At 43.7% G+C, this 19,346-nt stretch overlaps 1 protein-coding gene across 20 annotated transcripts in view; it reads left to right on the top strand.

The window, feature by feature from the left end:
• Nucleotides 1-687: 687 nt before the first annotated feature.
• Nucleotides 688-19,346, top strand: part of MPDZ (multiple PDZ domain crumbs cell polarity complex component) — a 99,259-nt gene continuing 80,600 nt past the window's right edge. For 10 of the 20 annotated variants that reach the window (XM_027807899.2, XM_027807895.2, XM_027807901.2 and 7 more), the window contains exons 1-3: nucleotides 693-1,152; nucleotides 9,380-9,448; nucleotides 10,234-10,400. In XM_027807899.2, coding sequence (XP_027663700.1) covers nucleotides 9,433-9,448; nucleotides 10,234-10,400 — 183 coding nt within the window. In that variant the 5' untranslated portion in view covers nucleotides 693-1,152; nucleotides 9,380-9,432. Of the gene's footprint in view, nucleotides 1,153-9,379; nucleotides 9,449-10,217; nucleotides 10,401-19,346 lie in introns of those variants that run through there. The other 10 variants (XM_055698989.1, XM_027807891.2, XM_027807894.2 and 7 more) reach the window with 5 other exon arrangements.

The following is a 19,346-nucleotide window of genomic DNA, read 5'->3' as shown; positions in this document are numbered from 1 at the left end:
CAGTAACTTTGTTTGTGGGACAAAACAACTACCCCAAACAACTACCACTTGAATAGGGTTCTAATCCATTTGGAGAAAGAACCAAACCAAGTCAGAAGGCAAGCAGAGGAAGCTCACATCGCTGGCGTGCCCAGCCGAACAGCCCGGAACATTTCCCCTGTGCGGGGTGTCACCTCAGGGCAGCTGCCCGAGCGTCATCTACAACAGAGTTGTCCCCTGGCAAGGAGAAGGGGACACTGTGATCCTGCTGACGTTTGCTGGGTGAAGCAAAGTTAAAAAACAGCAAAATACTTCCACCTTCTGAAGAACTTTTTTTTATTTTTTATTTTTTATGGTCATTGCAAACACTCCGTGTTATAATCTCAAGATGTGCATACGTGAAAGGTACGCGGCATCTTTGCTTTTAGGTAAGAGACTTAACTACCTGGTGCTTAGGAGCAAAGCCCCGTTCATGTTCATCACCCCTACGCCCTCGGTCATCATTTTGCCTAACGTCACCGTGGGCTGTAGGTTTTCTTTTAAACATTTCCAGGCGTCTCCCACCCTCTTCCGCTGCAGTGCAGGCGCCCCTTGCCGGGGCAGGAGGGCCGGCGGCCGGCCGGCGGGGCAGCCCCGCCGCAGGAGGCACGGCACCCCCGGCAGAGGCGGCCCGCCGCTGCCGCCCTCACCTCACGGGCAAACCGCCTGCCTCGGAGGCCGAGGAGGCAAAGCCAGGGCGGCCCAGCTCCTCGGCGTCCTCCCCGGCGAGGCGTGCGCTCCGCCGCCCAGCCCCTCCGCCGCCGTGCCTGCAGCCGGGGAGAGCGAAACTTCGCTGGAAGAGCTGCGAGCCGCCGCGCCGCGGCGGGGAGGGCGCGGGCCGGGGAAGCCCCCAAACGTGCCCCCCCTCGACACCTCCGCCCCCCGCTGCCGGGATGCGGCTGCAGCCCCGCCCGCCCCAGCCAGCCCCGGGGGGCGCCGCTCCCGGAGACCCACCGCGGGGGGGGTCCGCGCCCGGGCCGGGCCGGGGGGGCTGCGGGGCAGGATTAGGTTTCAGACCGCCGGGGCGTGCCTGAGCGCGCTTTCCCCGCGGCGCGACTCGGCGCCGTTACTTGGGGGCGAGAAGGACGAAGGCGGAGAGCGGGGCCGGGCAGGGAGACCCGCCGAACTGCCGGGGTAAGCGGGGCGCTGGGCCGTGCCGGGCGGCGGAGCAGGGTGAGCCCGCCCGTCGTCTGCCGGGGGCGCGGGCAGGGCGGGGAGGGACCCACCGTGTCGCCGGAGTTGTGAGCGGCCTTTCGAAACGTATTTATCGCGCGAAGTTTTGTTTATTACTGTTCTGTTGATGCGCCGCGTTTTGCCGGGGCCGGGGGGAGAGCGGGTGGAGGAGAGAGTCCGGGGAGCCACGGGGGGGGCTGAGCTTGTTGCTGGCGCCCCCCGCCCCCCCCCCCCCCCCCCCCGGGCCAGACTGCCGGCGAGCGGCGGGGAGCGGCGCTGGGGGCCGGGCCGCGGCTCCGGCCTGCGGCAGGCGGGCGGTCCGTGGAGGCCTGGCGCGGAGCCGTCCTCACGTAAACAAAAGCCGAGCTCCTCTCGGCTGCTGCGGGGAGCGCTGCTGTGCTCGCCCTCTCTCCACAGCTTTTCTCGTTGTAAACTCAGCGGGAGTGTGCCGTGCCCGGGGGGGGGGTCGCCTCACCTGCTGCCGCCACTGAGCGGCCGCGGCCCGGGGAGGGGGTGTCCAGGGCGCGGCGGCCCTCGCCCAGCGCTTGGCGGTGGGCGGTGTTGAGGCTCGCAGGAAGCCGGAGCCGGCCCAGAGGCCCGGGCAAGACCGGCGGTTTCCTCCGCCGCGGGCGTGCTGGCTCCCGGCGGAGCGGCGGACCTCGGGCGCCGGTACCTGTTGCCGTGTCGGTGTTGGTGCTTCCCGCAGGTCCGGGCCCCGCTGTGGCTCTCCAGCATCCCCCCCGGGACCGCATGTAAACGTGACCGGTTTGGCGGAGTGGAAGTGGGGGGGCGAGGCGCAGTCCCGAGTTGTGTGCTTTGGTGGGTCTGGGTGCGAAAAGTAAGAGTCTGCTTTTTGGGATGGCTTGTTGTTTCTTGTGTGGTGTCATCCCCTGCTGCCCGTACCTCACTGCGTTACTGGAAGGAGCAATTGGAAGGAACAACGTTAAAGAAAAGCTCTCGCGAAGCCAACTGTTTGAACTCTGTGTACCACATTTAACAGATTTGATTTGCCATTTGGCTGAACAGTGTTACATTGTTTTGTTTTGGGTTTTTTTTCTTTTGTTTTTTTAAGCACTGCCTCATGCTTTTATCTTTTTCCTTCTTAACACATGGAGATGATTTTGTTAGTGTAAGCTGTTGAAGAGAAAACGTCCTTACTGGCTTTGGTGCCAGAAAGGGTAGCAGGAGTCTCTTGCCGGAGCAGAGCAGTGATTTACTGTAATCAAGCTGACAGGTCTGAATTCTGGTCTTGCAGGAGTCTGTTGTGTAATGCCTTGTTGTTTCCCTGTCGGCACTATGTTTTCCAAGGTAACAGGAGCGTGCTGGGAGGAAAATAAATTGGGAAAAGGGAAAGTGGTAAAATGTATTTTGTGGAAATGTTGTTTGATGCATCTATGTAAGTGAAAAGCAATGGAACGTTAGAAGAAAAGAAGGCAGAATCAAAGTGTCTAATGGCACATCCACCTTAATGGCAACATTTTTTATAACAGAGAACATCACATTTTTTTTTCTTTTCAAAATCATTACTATTTTTAATATACATGCTTTTTATCTTTCTGTATCTTGTGAACAGTAACATGCATGTAACATTTACTGATTAGCTCTGGTGTTTCAAATGGCTTCCTTTGGCTTTCAGGAAGCTTTTCCATCAGGAACAGGATACATTCTCCCCTCTCTTCACACAAAAGTGCACTAGGAAAGTTAGATTGGTATCAGCACTAGTGAAAAAGACCTGCACTACTTACATGCTAATGGATGATCTTTATATTACATCTGGCTCTGTTCCCTCTGAAGACTTAACAGACAATGCCCATACAACTTCTCAGTCACACAGATTGCTGCAAATGGTTTTGCTTTAGTAGGTAACACTTTAATCAGTGCATTGAGAATGATTATAAAGACCTTCTGAATTGTGTGCTGCATGTTTCACGTAAGAAAATTTAAAATTCTGTGGAGTTATTCAGTAGACTTTCTAATTTGAGCATTCTTCTGAAGCAGTTTAAGCTAATGCAATGCCGTGCTGGCAGTATACTGTATCATCATTGGTAAGGACACCTCTGTTTCACTCATGGAATTCCCAACAAGCCAATATATAAATATGCCATTTTTGCCAAGACAGTACTGGGAATTTTTTTGCTTTCGAAGAAAGACCCCATCCTTGCATACGAGACCCTGCACGGTAGCTGTTACACGCTGTAATGCTCTCCTGCATTACTCTTCTGTTACTATCACAATATACAAGGAGAAGTTTGTGTTTTCAGTTTGTAAGGAAAATGGCGACTCTTCATTGAAGCTTACTGGCAGCTGTTCAGTGGGGCTCCTTAGTCATTCATTTATGTATGCTGTTCTCACCTCTGTGAAGATTCTAGTATAAGAGGTGCAACTGTTGTAGGAATTGTGCTTCATCAGGTTTTACTGAATTGAATGAATATCATTTTCAATATCAATTGATATCAATTATCAATTGCTTATGCTGAAAACAAAGAAGAAATATTAACCGTGCCTGGGTTTCGTACATGAATTCAGTATATGTAATGTTGCATATATTCTGCATATACTAAAAAGTTGCTTTTCAGTTTCTGAAGCTAATACTGTATTTCAAAAGTTAGAGGAAAGTGATTCCAATTAATCTCAATTTAAAATATTCAGTGATTTTATTTTTTTTTTTTTTAAACAGATGATGTTAGTTTCCTTAACTGAAAAAAAAAACCCAAAACCAAAAAACCCCACCAGAAGAATTTCCTCTTCGGTGTTGTTGTTTTTGCAATACTCTTTACAAATTACTTTTGAATACCCTGTGTCACACATTTATCAGTATGTGAAAGCGTTAAGTATAATTTAGGCTCGTTTCCCAGTTGCAATTATAACTTGCTCATCAGCTAACATGGGTCTTAGTCTCATATAGGGCTCCTTACAGTGTTACAGAAGATTATTAATTAAACACAGCAGATTGCTTATTCATCGAAAAGCATTGTAAGTTTCCTTCATGTGTGATGTGTACAGAAGCTTAGAAATAGTTGAATGTTCAAAATTCTGTTTTCGTAGTTGTTTCAAAATAGATAATCCTGTTCAGCTCTACCACAGTTCTTTCACATACAGAGCACTACTATAATCTTTTAACATCTTTTTGATGCATTCAGTATTCTTCTAAATTTCAGGCTAGTAACGTCACTTCTCAAACAAAACTGCTTATAGTCTTAATATAGGCTGTGCATTAGTTCCTGAACTGCCTTTTTATTTCTGTTTTGAGTGCTTCAGAACAATTTTCATTAGCATAGGTCTTAAATATAAATGTCAGGCATCTTGTGCTTGCCTGTTACATTCCAGGTAGTCAATGGAAATCTGCTTTGTTCCTTGTGAACAGTGCATGGTAATTTTGTTTGTATTAAGTCCTTGATTTGAATTAGTTCTCTCTTCTGTTAGCCAGAAGCATGCAGTCTGGGGTCTTTTGGCTGATGAAACCAAGTGGTTGATGTTAATTTGGCAAGCTCACGTCCTGTCAGTAAAACAGTAGGCTAGCCTCTTTTCCCCTTCTCTCTTCCTTTCCACTTGTTTTTGTTCATCCTCCTTTCCCTGTTGGTGTCTGCTCTCCTGCATTTACTTCCATGCCCTTTCCCACTATGTTTAAGCATGTGTGTTTCTTTCATTACAATAGTGAAGGCTATACCAGTCAGGCTACAGTTGTCAAGTCCTTGTAATATTGCTCATAATCCTGGAAAGTGCTGTATGCAATGGCAAAATTGCCTTTGTGACAGTAGAAGAATACATAGAAAAATGTGAGGTCTTTCAGTTCACCATGAATGGTTTCCACTGCCTTTCTGTTGACAAGACCGCCCCCAAAGATGCTGGGGATCACCTTTATTTCCTTCCCGGGGATAGCAGCCAGCATGCAGGAGGTAACTGAGTGCAATGGAAGAGCTTCTGGAAATTGCAGGCAAAGCAGAAGGTTTAACAGTGATTAGTATCTTCCACTTCCTCTGCGGTTTGATGTCCATTCCCACGCCAGGCAGTGCTAGCACAACATGCCTGTCTGAGTGATGGACAGAAACTAGGGGAGGGAAATGATATGGGATAGAAATCAAGTACAAAAGGATATCTCTAGCTCAGCCAAATCCAGGCCCAGGTGTTGAAATTTAGATTAGAAGATTTGAAATACTCTTTTTAGCAGCTATAGAATGCATGTTGTGATTACCATGCTGCTTAATTGAAATAATTTAATTTTAGTCTTGAGCAACTCCTAGCCAAAGTTTGAGCCTAGAGATCACTCTTAAGATAGGCATTTCCTCTGTATCCTCAGACCCCATCAAGTAATGCAGGAGCTACAGAGCAAAGCCCATTACTGTGTTTTCTATCTTTGGCATTGCATATTTGCTAATCCAGTGCTATGAGCATTAGTTTCCAGGGTATTACCTGAAATGGCTTTGTGAAATAGTAGCTGGACTACCTGTTAGTCAATCAGAGTAAGTTTCCTTGTAGAAATTACATGATCAGATGTGAAAGAGTAGTCACTGGAAGTGGGTCATCTTTCCGTTTCCATGAATCTTTTGGCTGTTTAGCTAAATGGCTTGGATGGTGCAGGGGAAAGGAAGTGATCAACGTAAATTTCATGTCTGATTTTTAAAATTCTGAGACCTGTGGATTTTAGTGTTTTAGGTGTGGGCACAAAGAAACCAGAGCTGCAGCACGGCAACTATTTTTTGGGAACTGACCTTATAGAAGAAGGGCAGGATAAAGTGGAGAAATGTGCATATACCATGTTTGTTTGTTAGCATAGGAAGTGTCACATTTCAGAAGTGCAAGTTTGGAAGGAATTGTATTTAACTTCTGTGCATGCTTAGTAGACGATGGCGTGTGTCTCACCATTTACCTGTCTAAAATGACTTGTTTTCTACTTTCCTGTTATAAAACAGGAGGAAAAAGAAAGGATGCCTTTTTTTTTTTTTTAGCCACATCTTTCACATACCTGCGCCTTTAAAAACTTCAAAGTTAATTTAACTTGCTATTCATTTAGTAGTGTTTCTTCAAGTTGCTAATAAAAATGACTAACACAGTTGGTCTATATTCTTACTACTGTGTGATTAATGAACTTCGACACTGAAATGCAAAAATAGTTAAATCTACTTTAGGCTAAGCTAGTAAGCTCTTTGTGGCGTGACCAGTATTTGTATGATGTATAGAAGGGCTTGTTCTGGCTTCAAACTGCTGTGATACAGGCTGCCTGGAGTTAGCAAAATGAGAGAATCAGAACTAAACTTCCCATTTGTGCATCTAGAAGTCTGTGATGAAATTATAAAAATAGTCACTATAGCAAATGATAGGCTTATGCCTTTCAACAAATAATCATTCATGCCTCCATACTTCTCCCCAGCACATTATTGTTAGAATACCTGGAAGCAAGCTGGTTTAAAGGCCAGGAGTTGCAGCTGTAGTGGTTGTTGATGGTTATGGGTATGTCTCTGTGGTGCGTTTTGGACAGATGTGTGCTTGCTTTGCCTGTACTTCAGCTATGTTAATGCGCCCCTGAGCTGGTGCTGACAGATCCCACTTGTTAGCATGGATGTGGCACAGCAGGAGTACAGTCACGTGGCTTTTCGCCATTTCAGAGTGCAGGCAGAGCGAACAGAGGTCATCTTGGACTGCAACATGTAGAAATGCTGGTGTGTCTCAGTGCCTTGCATCTGCATCAGAGGAAGTGTCCTGAAGGAAAACATCCTGACTGCAGTTTTGTTCTTGCTCCCACTTAGTGCTGCAGTTGATGAAAGCTTTAAGCTGATGAGCTGAGGAGGATTTTCCTGCTAATATAAATACAAAATAAGGAAAATTAATCTGAGAGTTAAAAATGGATTTGCTGACGTTAGGGTAGCTCTAGAGCAGTGTTCCTACCTCTGAAGCATGAGGTAAATAGAAAGTATATAATGAGTGTCTTAACAGAGCTAAGGAATTAGTTTCATTGCAAATTAGGTAGCATCATCATTTATAGAGTATGTTTAGGACTCGTGTCTGCTTTTAGAAAGCTTCCGTTACGAATCATCAGAGTTTGTACCTGTGTGATTGCATGAAGACAGTGGTGACCTTGTCCATTCTGTCACTTGTAAAACATGCCTTTCGCAGGACACCAAGAATGCGGCTTTAGGCAAGTTTAATCATAATGTAAAGCAATATTAAGCTGCTCCAAAAGATACGTACTTTTTACAGCTGCATCTGTTCTTGAGTTCTCAGGGAGCTAAAGCAGAAGAACAATAACCCTGTATTTTCCCTTATTAATTTCCTCAGAAGGTGGGTATTGAATGTACGGTGCTGTGTGCTTGTGTGTATAGTACTGTGATAAACAGGATCATGGCACTGAAATGACTGAAAAATACTCCACATCCTTTTTTTTTGCACAGTTTTCTGGTTGCATTGACGACACAGCCCCGAGAGTAGCTATAGAGGAAGAACTGGAACAGTGAAACAGGAAAGAACTGCTTTGGTTGGCATTGCCACTGAGAAAAACAATTTTGAACATCACTTAAATACCTCTATTTGTAAATAGGGGCTCTGGATAGAAGATGTGACAGTAGTTTGTTAATCTAGAAGGAAAAACTATAAGCTATTAAGGTTTGGAGAAGCCATCTTCCTTCATAATGTATAAATAATCTCATCCAGACTTTCCCCATGTAAAATAGACTTTTTTTTGTCTTGTTTTTGAAGAGTGTCAAAGTGAAAACACAAGATACTGAGTTTGGTTTTCAGACCTGGTAATAATGTGCTGGGATTTGCCATGCCAAGTGAGAAAACAAATTCATAAAGGCTTATTTTTATTTATTACTGAAACGTGTAATTTGGATCATGCAGTAAGGTTACTTTGACAAAGTCAGATTCAAAGGATTTGAATGTTTGTCCCTAAGTAGTATGTTGTACTAGAAAGAATGATTAGTGATTCTATACTGATGTATTGGCAAATTCAAATGCAATACTGTAAACTGATATGAAGCCCCAGGCATACTGAATCTAGAGAAGCCTTGGAGATGGAACATGAAACCATTCTAAACCCACTTGATGTGGGTTTTCTGCACAAACTGCAAATGATACGTGCTTGTCAAACTGTTTATCCTGGCTTCTGTTCCTTGTAAGTGAATCTATGTTAACAGCTGGTTGTTTTTTTTTTTTATTGCGAGGATTAATTAATGCTGGTCCTGCTTAGGTTCTATAACTAATGGTCTTGTTGAATTTTAGTTAGGCTCTCTTACCCAGAGATCTGTCAGCACCATTCCTTTCCCTATTTTTCAAGAAAAAAACCTTTTCCCTGAGTGTGTCAGGATCACTGCTCACCAGATTCAAGTCAGGATGCTGTACTGAAGTGCTTTCCTATTATCAAGAAAACAAAGGCACTGTTGTGAAAGATAAGATGATAAAATGCAGAGCTTAGTTCATACACCCGCAATGATATTTGAACTCCTCAGCTATCCATCTCTGTCAAACATACTCCGTTACTACAAATTCCTGAGAAATTGCAGACACACTGTTGAAAAAGAAAATAACCCCCAAAAAGTAACAAAAAGGAATAACAAAGCAATTTCAGAATTCCTTTTTCCCAGTGGACGATTTCCAGCCTGGAAACCCACGCTGGCAAAAGACCTGCCATCATCCAGATCTGATCAGTTCCAGTAGGCACCAATAGTGGAGGCTGTAGTGGGAGGGTCCTGCAGAGCTGTGTAGCATGAGGACTTGTGACTTACGTGACTTTTCTTTTTAAAAGGTGACTTTAAAAAATATGCTATGGCTCATGCACCTGAAATTGTTAACACAGAGCTTGAAAATGATCCCTCAGGGGATGTTTTTTATGATTCACTGGAAAGGAAAGCAATGAAACTGTGTAAAGTATCAGTAACAGCTATGATTCATAGCTTCTGATTAAAGCATTGCAGGAAGGCATGTTGTGCAACAGCATGCAGACAGCAGCTTTGATATGGAAATGAAAAAATATTACAAAGTATATTCCTAAAAAAAATTTCAGGCAGGTTTGAAGCTCCGAAGTGACTTAGGATATGGTCACTGTTGAGGTTACATTAATTATCCAAGGAGATGCAGTTTTTGTGGATTGTTATTTTGCAGGGCTGTTTCTTCTTGTTAGACGTCAAGCTTTTTTCTTCTTCAGAGCTTAGTGTTTCTATAAATGTGACCCTTTTCCCTTTCTGTTCTTTTTCAGAGAAATACTGTATTTCTTACCATTATTGGAATACAAGCTGAGAAGCAGAAAACATGTTGGAAACAATTGGTAATTTTTTTTTTTTATTTGTATCACTATATTTTTGTGGCAAAATGAAGTGTGCATGATAGATTTAGGGCATTGGTACATACTGCTAAAGAGAGGTTCTGTAAGAAATACCTGCTGTGCTTAGAAATACATGATGTATTTGTGTTTTTGTATTTTGTATTTGCAAACAAAAGAGGCACCATCATTTGTTCAGCATACTTAATTTTGAGCCTGTTGTCTTGATTTCATTGTTTTAATCTTTACAAAAATTAAAAGAAGTTTGTATGAAAAAGACAAATGTTTTCTGTTATGGCTGGTTTTGTCACTACTTATTTAAGTAGTCTGTAGCCACAGGTCCTGTAACTGAATTTTAATGGAGGCTTTTTCACTTCTGTAACCTAGTTCTTGATGGACAAAAATGTAATTTTTGTTGGCTTCAGTTTTGTGCTCTGCCTCTGACTTCCTGATTGATTATCATAGAAACATAGAATCATTTAGGTTGGAAAGGACCTTGGAGATCAAGTCCAACTTCTAACCTAGGGTTGCCAAGTCCACCACTAAACCATGTCACTAAGCGCTGCATCTATGCATTTTTTAAACATTTCCAGGGATGGTGATTCCATGACCTCCCTGGGCAGACTGTTCCAATGTTTGAAAGATGTGTTTGGGCTGGGGTTTTTGTCCAGAATGGAACCATTCAAGTCCTCTGTGGTTTGAACAGTAGAGAAGGATACATTTAAACCTGTTATCTGCTTGTATGAGGCTGTTTCTAAACTGCTACTGACTAGGAATGATTATTGCTACAGATACATATCGGGCCCTTCAGGCCATGGAGCGCTTACAGGCAAAACTTCGGGATCGAGGTGACATTGCAAATGAAGAGAAACTGAGCTTATTAAAATCAGTGCTGCAGAGTCCTCTCTTTAACCAAATTCTCAACCTTCAGACTTCTGTTCAACAACTGAGAGATCAGGTAGGAAAAACACCCTCCGAAGTGTAAGAGGAAAAATTGTCAAGAAGGTGCAAAAATGTGTGTGTCTTTGTATGTTGAATGGTGAAATCAAATAGCCTAAATTAAATGTCTCATACAAAGCTTCAGGGTGCTGGGGGGAACATACCCGTGGACTTTTCTGTGCTTTGTTAAGGGCCATAGTTTTTTATGTGGGTTTTACATATATGCATGTTGCTTGCAATGTGCATGGTAGGGGAATGGTGATACTGGGTGGGGAGTTAACATAAGGCTTTCTGTCTCTGTTCTTAAAAAGAAATACGTTTTGTATGAGGTCTTAGAATTGTTTTCCTAGGAGCCTTTTATTTCTCTCGTGTGTCTTACCCTATTACAATGAGAATATATGAGGGAAGCTGTGGAATGTTGATTTCAGAAGGACATGAAGATCTTTTTCTTTTTGGTATAGGAATAAAAGATCAAAGAGAAGCAAAAGCTCCTACCTCCTTTTTCCTTAGTCAGGACTTTATGTAGAAGTACTACTTTTCTGCATGTCTTCAGTGAGGAGGAGAAAAAGGGCAGCAAGTCTACTTTATTGACTTGATTATTTATTGCTATAATTTAATTTCTTTGTCAGCAGAGTAAGAACTTGAAGAATTTAAAAAGTAGTCCAGTAACTGAATTAGGACTAACATGTGTATCTGGTTTTGCAAATACTTGTTCCTGTGACTTCTGCAAGATGGGCGACTTTGTGGCTGGTATGCAGTAATGCTGAAGTGGGAAGATGCAGCCCTTGTACGCTGACCTTATGGTCACTGTGGAGCCACATCTCTGACTGGTGTGCAGTGGTCTCTTGACTGGTGTGCAGCTGGTGAGGAGTCCTCACAATTTTGATGCCACTTCAGTTGTGTGACAAAACAGTCTCACCCTTTATTACTTCTTGTGGATCATCTTGATGCCATTTTGCAGAGACAAGAAATAAGTTAGAATGGTGTCTACAGTGCTATACATGACCATGTTTTTCAGAGTTCACATGTTTAGTGTTTAGAGATGTGATGATAATAAAGTGATTTTAAAAAGTCTAGGAAGAAAAAAAGCTGTTCTGAGGGTTTGGTTGCTTTGCTGTTTGAAAAGAAGAATTTAGCAGTGACATCTAGAAATTATGTGAATGATGTAGTGATGACTTGGGGAACGTGTAATGTGAATGAGTGTGCCTGAAGCATGAATGGGAATTCAGTGAAAAGGCAAATTAAATTTTCACTTTGAGACATTAGCTGTGAGGTTAAAGGATGTCACCTAAAGGTTAAATACAGTCACATAAATTAGTAGTATTAAGAAGCTGATACTACAGGTGGGCAATTTCAGATGTGTATTTTTTAAAAAGCAAATAATTTTACTTTCTGCCCTAACCCTGCGGGTTTATCTGTGAGGTAACTTTAGTGATCTGTGCATGTTCATGATGCAAGCATCCCAGCAAAAGTAGGTCAGAAAGTGAGACCTACTTATGGGCCTGTAGGCCTTAATAAATTTGAGGGTAGGAAGTGTCTTGAGGCACTGTATCTGGAAGTGTCTTGGTTTAACCCCAGCTGGCAACGAAGCACCACACAGCCACTCGCTCACCACCTGATCTCCCTCAGTGGAATGGGATAGGAAAATCAGTAAAAAGATAAAATCTGTGGGTTGAGATAAGTGCAGTTTAACAGGTAAAGCAAAAGCCGCACATGCAAGCGAAGCAAAATGAGGAATTCATTCACCACTTCCCATGGGCAGGCAGGTGTTCAGCCATCCCCAGGAAAGCCGGGCTCCATCATGTTTAATGGTTACTTGGGAAAACAAATGCCATCCTTCCAAATGTCCTCCCCCTCCTTCTTCCCCCAAGTTTATATACTGAGCATGATGTTCTATGGTATGGAATATCCCTCTGGCTAGTTTGGGTCAGCTGTCCTGGCTCTGCTCCCTCCCAGCTTTTTCTTGTGCACTTGCTCACTAGCAGAGTGTGGGAAACTGAAAAGTCCTTGATTTAGACCAAGCACTATGTAGCTACATATAAGACATCCGTGTGTTCAACATCATTCTCACAGTAAATCCAAACCATAGCACTGTACCAGCTACTAAGAAAAAAACCCCAAATACCTCTATCCCAGGAAAAACCAAGACAGGAAGGCACAGAAATGACAGGCAAGAGCCCTGTCTTCTATTTGTGCAGTGAGTCTGGAAAGTGAGCTGGCAAATCCTGTAAACATCTGTCATGTTTCCCTAGCAAAAAATAGGATGCAAATACACAGTTTTAGCAGACAGACATGCCTTGCATTCCATTGAAAGTTGCTACTATTTTTTACAGTCTAAAATAGTGGACTTCCTTTTCTTTTTTTCTCCCTGAGGATAACTGATCTTTTAAGCACCAAAAGAAGATTTGAGAAAGTGTGTGTTTCTCCGTGCATGGAGGTGTTTCATATTTGCTGTCCTATTTTATTAAAGCTTCTGCATGTTAATTGGAAATTGATCTACTTCATTGTTGACATGTGCTTCAGAAGAGCCTCTTGAGTTTGCATTTGTGTTATGTGCAGTGGTGTGGGCCGAGTGCTGTGTTGCTTCATCTGGGTGTTGGTGAGGCTAACTAAAGTCAGCAAAGCTGATGTTTTGGTGCTTATTTGTCGGTGCTTTAAAAGTTTTTTTTAATTAATTGAGCAAGCAGGTTTTGTTTGCAGTGCATATATGTCATTGTGAAGTGAGGAACCGGAGTGGGAAAAGTCTGGACACAGCAAAGGTATGATTTTTTGAGAATTACTGTCCTGACTTCACTAGTCACTTGAGTTGAGGAGCACTGAAGGAACCATTTTTTTTCCCCGGCCTTTTCAAGTGTTTATTGTCCTGATGAAGAGCAGTCTCCTTGTTAGAAGATAAAGGAGTGACAGAAAAGAAAAAACTGGGACATTGTGATGTTTTGAACTTTTCAGTAATATTTTATTTTCTTTATAAAATATTTTAAAGAAAATACCAGACCATGCTGGCAGTTCTCTCCAGCTTCTCTTCCTTTCCTTTGTCTCTCCTTGTCTACCTCTTCCTCTTCTCCTTCTCCCGTCTCCGCTCCAGTCAGGGCTCTGCCAGAAAAAAACACCCTTCCCTTGGCAGGGCTACATTCCTCAGATGTTTTTTTTGCTTGAGAGTTTGACCATATTTTTTCATTCTCAATGCAGTCAGTAGTGAGAAAGAGTTCCCTTGCGGTGCAGCATATACTGGGTTCTATGGGATAGCTGGGTGTGAGGGTGGAAGAGGATTTAGGGAAGAAGTGGAGAAACTGTCTTTTCATATTGCCTGTGGACACTTGCTTAACTCTGTGGCTTGCTGTACTAGAGGAGGCCTTTAAGTCCTATCCTGACCCCCCTTTCTGCAACAGTGCTGTTTGCTCTGTGCTTCGAAACAAAATGCTTATAAGAAATGCTAATGTGGGACCTGCTTCACCACCCTGAGGATGGAGACAACAGGGAGCAGCCAGCAGGGTGGTGCCGGAGCAGTGTGGATGCCAGTGCCAGTGCCTGTTCCTGGGGAGCCTGGGGCTTTTGCTGTGGGGGAGGCAGTGTGCCTGCGGGGATTGCTGGGCAGGGCAGGACGCCTGCAACTCTGTCCTTGCTGCTGCCTCTCTGGAGGCCTCGCACAGCGGCTGGCTTGTGCTTCCTTGCTTCCAGTGCGATTGCTGTTGCAGCCAACATTTTTATTACTTGGAGCACCTGCAGCAAGCTGAAGTGCTGCCCTGTGCTTCTGTGTGGTCTCCAAGGGCTGGGACTCAGTGGCTGGAGTGCAGAACCGCCAAAAGTGCAAAAGTTTGCTCTTGTCCAAGTTGAGATCTAGCAATGCGGATTATGTTACTTTAAGTTTTGATGCACCGCAGACATGGCTTGGGTAACTTTTTTTTGTTAAAAAAGTATTTTGAGGAACTGCATGTAGGCACTATTTGATTGCATTTAATGTCTGTCTGTGTGACTGTAACGTAAGTTTTATCATACTTGGTGACATTTGTGAGATTTTCTTTTTGTCTTATGCCAAAATATGACCACATTGCAGATGTTACATACAGTAAGGAGAAAGCCAACCAAGGAAAATTAGCATAAGCCAAATGATAAAAAAAGCAATATTCTTCCATATGGTACTTACAAAATCAGAGTGCTATAAAGCTACTTCTTGAAGTATGGTGATTTTACTACTGCAAAGTAGCGCAGTCTGTATGTTACGAAAAATATTTAATGCAACCATAAGAGTATTGTCTTTCCAAGATTTTCACTTGTGGTTTATTGCTCCCCCTGGAATCACAGAGTGATCAGGTTGGAAGGGACCTCTTGGAGATCAGCTAGGTCAGCCCCCTACTAAAGGAGGTTCTCCTGGAGCAAGCTGCACAGAATCGCGTCCAGACAGGTTTTGAATGTCTTCATAGAAGGATACATCACAACCTTTGTGGGCAGCCAGTTCCAGTGCTCACCCTTAAGATATTTGTAGACATTGGTAAGATCCCCCAGCCTTCTCTTCTCCAGGCTAAACAGGCCCAGCTCTCTCAGCCCTTCCTCACAAGGAAGATGCTGCAGTACCCTCATCACCTTCATAACCCTCCACTGAACCCTCTCCAGCAGTTCCCTGTCTCCCTTGAACTGGGGAGCCCAGAACTGGAGCCAGCACTCCAGGTGAGGCCTCACCAGGGCAGAGTAGGGGGGATGATCACCTCCCTTGACCTTTGGCCACACTCCTAACACACCCCAGGATCCCGCTGGCCTTCTTGGCCACCAGGCCCTGCTGCTGGCTCAGGGGCAGCTTGCTGTCCTCCAGGACTCCCAGGCCCTTTCCCGCAGAGCTGCCTCCCAGCAGGTCAGCCCCAGCCCGTGCTGGTGTGCGGGGGGTCGTTCTGCTCCCCAGGTGCAGGACCCTACACTTGCCTTTGTTACATAAAGTTCCTCTCCATCCAGCTCTCCAGCCTGTCCAGGTCTTGCTGAACAGCAGCACAGCCTACTGGTGTACCAGCCACTCCTCCCAGTTTTGTGTCATCAGCAACCATGCTGAGGGGACAGTCTGTCCCTTCATCCAGGTCACTGGTGGATGAATTGAACAAGGCTATGACCCTGTACCTATCCCTGGGGAGCACTGCTAGCTACAGGCCTCAAGCTGGACTGTGCCACTGATCACAGCCCTCTGAGCTCTGCCATCCTGCCACTTCTCAGTCCATATCACTTCTCATCTAGTCCATGCTTCCTGAATTTACATGTGAGGATGTGTACGGGAGACAGTGTCAGAAGGTTTGCTGAAGTCAAGGCAGACAGCATCCACAGCTCCCCCCTTGTCTATCCAGCTAGTCATTCCATCACAGAACTTACTCAGGCTGTTCAGACATGATTTCCCCTTGGTGAATCCATGTTGACTACTCCTGGTAACATTCTTTTCCTTCAAGTGCTTTGAGATGGCCTCCAGGATGAGCTGTTCCATCCCCTTTCCAGGGGTGGAGGTGAGGCTGACTGGCCTGTAGTTTCCTGGGTCCTCCTTCTCGTCCTTTTTGAAGACTGGAGTGACATTGGCTTTCCTCCTCAGGCACCTCTCCTGCCCTCCATGACCTTTCAAAGGTGATGGAGAGCGGCTTAGGAATAACATCTGCCAGCTTCCTCAGCACTTGGGGGTGCATCTCATCAGCACATATGGATTTGTGGGTGTCAGGTTTGCTTAAGTGATGGCTGATGTGATCCTTCTTGACCAAGGGAAAGTCATCCTTTCTCCAGACTTTTCTCTTACCTCCAGGGTCTCGGAAGTTGGAGGGCCAGCCTTGGTAGTGATGACTGAAGTGAAAAAGTCATGCAGTAACTCCGCCTGCTCTGTGTCATTTGTCACCAGGGCACCCACCTCGTTCAACAGCAGGCCCACATTTTCCGTAGTCATCCTTTTCCTGCTGATGTACTTGAAGAAGCCCTTCTTGTCCTTAACCTTCCTTACCAGATTTAAATCCAAACGGACCTTAGCCTTCCTTGTTGCTTATACTGGACCTACACCTCTGTGCTTAGCAAGAATATACACCAGTTCTTCCCAACTTTTACATGCTATAAGCCTGTATTTGGGGGGGACAGGGAAAAGTATGGTTGTCAGGTTTTTGCTTATAATTTGTCTGTGGATTCTGAACTTCTACCTTTAGGGTAATTATAAATGTGATTATAAAACAGAGATGTTTTTAAGGGGTGTGTGTGTGCGCGTTTCCAGAGAGGAGACATTCTAAAATCCTATGCATACACGAAACTTCATTCTGTTAACAGTTTGACATTTTTTTTAAGGTTTCATTTTCTTCTTGAACTTTCACAAGTCAGCTGCCACTGTATATGAAGTAGGCTTACAGTGTCAAGCAGTTCCTCCACTGAAGGTGTTAGCTGTGTTTGTTTAAAAAAGGTGTGATGAAAATGAGGTGTTTCTATCAATTGGTGTTGAAGAGGTGGTGTTCGATACCGCATTGTGGCTGTGCTGTAACAACAGTTTTACTGAAGATTTGAGGTGAAGCTTTGTAAAGTTCTGGTTAAACTGGTGTGGATTGGAGGGTGATTTTTGTCTTTTACTGCATGTTTAGTATGCAGCACTTCTTTTCAGTGATATTTCAACCATCACACAAATAAAAACCATCCTGTGTCTTTAGAATGATGCAGTTAATAATTAGTTTTGGAAAATGTCTTAGAAAAACATAAAAATCTTCCATCTCCTGGTTTGGAGGGCAGAAGAAATGGGACAGGCCAGTCAATTCCTAAATGTTTGCAGTGGTGTCCCAGCTCATGCAAGTATGCAGAAAGCATGAAATGTCAGATTGAGAAGGTGGGCACTATATTGCTAGTTTGAACAGGATTCTGTCAATGAAAACAAACAATGCTAAACCAAAATAGGAGGTGTTACTGGTGCTGGTGCTACTTCTGTTTTAGCGTGGGGATGTATGAGTTTTCTACCAGAGAGAGAAACATAAATCCCTGAGGAGACTGTCATATCTTAATTGAAGAACTTAAAACTTGCCTAAAGAAGAAAGTGGTGATACTGGGCACATGTTCAGCTGCAAGTTAATGTGTCCATCGTGGCTAGCCTGCATTCACAAACAGTGAAATGAACTGCCTAAAGCAAGCCTCTGTTAAGCAGTACTAGCAGAACGTATACAGAACATAGTATGGGATGAACACAGAGCTCCTCTGCATACTGAAGGTTGTACTGTACGGGGTATTGAGTGGTGCAAGAAGTTTTTCAGATTCAGAGAAGGTATATAATTCAATTAATTATAAGGGCAATATGTCATACTCAGTAACCATTTATTTCTGATGTGTAGCTCCATTTTTTTCTTTGCTGTTTGTGCATACAAGAAAGTGTTTTATTGTATATTAGAGAAAAACAATATCATGATGAAAACACCATTTTTATCATTCATACTAATCTAAAAATATTGTATTTTAGGATTATTGTGGCTTGGTTGGTCTACATTTTGTGCACTGAATGATTTTTCCAGTGTTGCAACTTGCTCCCTATGTGTTTTTGTGTAAAGGAGTGTTGCAGATACAGCAAAACATTGACTTTTTATCCAGAGGGAGATTTCACAGACTGGGATTGTCTCTGGGTTAGCAGTCTGCACACCATGTGGTAGCATGGAAAAAAATGTAAAGTGAAATTTGTGAAGGAAGATGGAAGGGAAATAGAGGGTGAGGTGGGCACAGCAACAGTTTCTCAGCTACAGTCAGTTTCTGTGCCTTAAAATTCTGTTTCTATCCTTTTTTGCCTACATGGCTTGTTCTTTGAAAAGCAGAAGGCTTTCTGGCTTTCTGTATGTAGCCTCAGATTTTGCTCTTAGCATTATTGTAGGATTTTCCTTCTTCTTTTCACGTTTTTGTCTTAGAAGATGACTGCACACTTCATTCGAAGTGGGGGAATTCACACACAGTTGAGTTTTACAGGACGATCAGTAATACTGGTGACTCTTCCCCTTCCGCCATCCTGAAGATGAAACCTCAGGAAGCTCCTGCCACATTAAAAGGGTCCCATGACAGAGTAATGCTATGCTTAGAATGGTGCTAAATGAAATTGAAGGCATTTCAGGTTTTTCTCTAGGTTTAGTCTTGTTGACTGGAGTCATTACTGCTCTCAGCTGCTGCGGCTTGCATACTTAGTTTGAGGTTACCACTCCAGAGGCTGCACTGAAGAGGTTGTGTGAGCTCTCACTAATCTATATGCAGAAAAAACAGTAGGTTTTGCTTATAGTACCCTGTTGCTTGTTTAGGGTAATCTTGCTGGCTTTGCCTGAGCAGGTGATGAATTCTCTAGTGACTCCTTTCAGCAAGTGAGCTCTGAGGATGGTAACCTTCAGCAGGAAGGGCAGTTTGGTGCTGTTTTCTACAATAAGCAGTGCAAATTAGAAGATGAATGTATACATGTTACTTAGGAACATTTGTGATACCAGACGCATATACTATGGCCTTTGAGTATGCATCAGAAGTAGTTTGGATTTATATCATTTAGGCTGCTTCATCTTGCTGTAGAAATGTAAGAATGTTTTAAAACAGAAACAATGCAAGACTGGCTAGGTACAGTAGTATTAGTTATTCTTGCAAATTACAGTTTGACCCATGACAATTTTTTGTGGAAAGGAATGTGACAGCAGGATGCGTAAGAAGATTTGAAGGTAGGAGAACAAGAAGTGAAGCACTTTAATTGACCAAGTTCAATGATATACTTTTATACATTGAAATGGATGACATTGGGAAGGTGGAAGTGAATTAACCTATTATATGGAGTCAAGCACATACGAAACACAGTATGACATAGACTTACTAGTTTCAAATCCATGCATATAATGTAAGGGGAAATCTTGTGTTCATGGAAAGGGCAGAATTTGATTATGTCTCTGGGTGTTGCTACATGTAATGAACTGTGAAACTAGGCTTATCTATGTGTGCCTTACAGGCTTGCTGAAATGACTGTATGTGATAAAGA

The sequence above is a fragment of the Falco cherrug genome, chromosome Z (genome assembly GCF_023634085.1).
Source record: "Falco cherrug isolate bFalChe1 chromosome Z, bFalChe1.pri, whole genome shotgun sequence".
Lineage (NCBI taxonomy): Eukaryota > Metazoa > Chordata > Aves > Falconiformes > Falconidae > Falco > Falco cherrug.
This window is presented reverse-complemented; position numbering and strand designations above follow the sequence as displayed.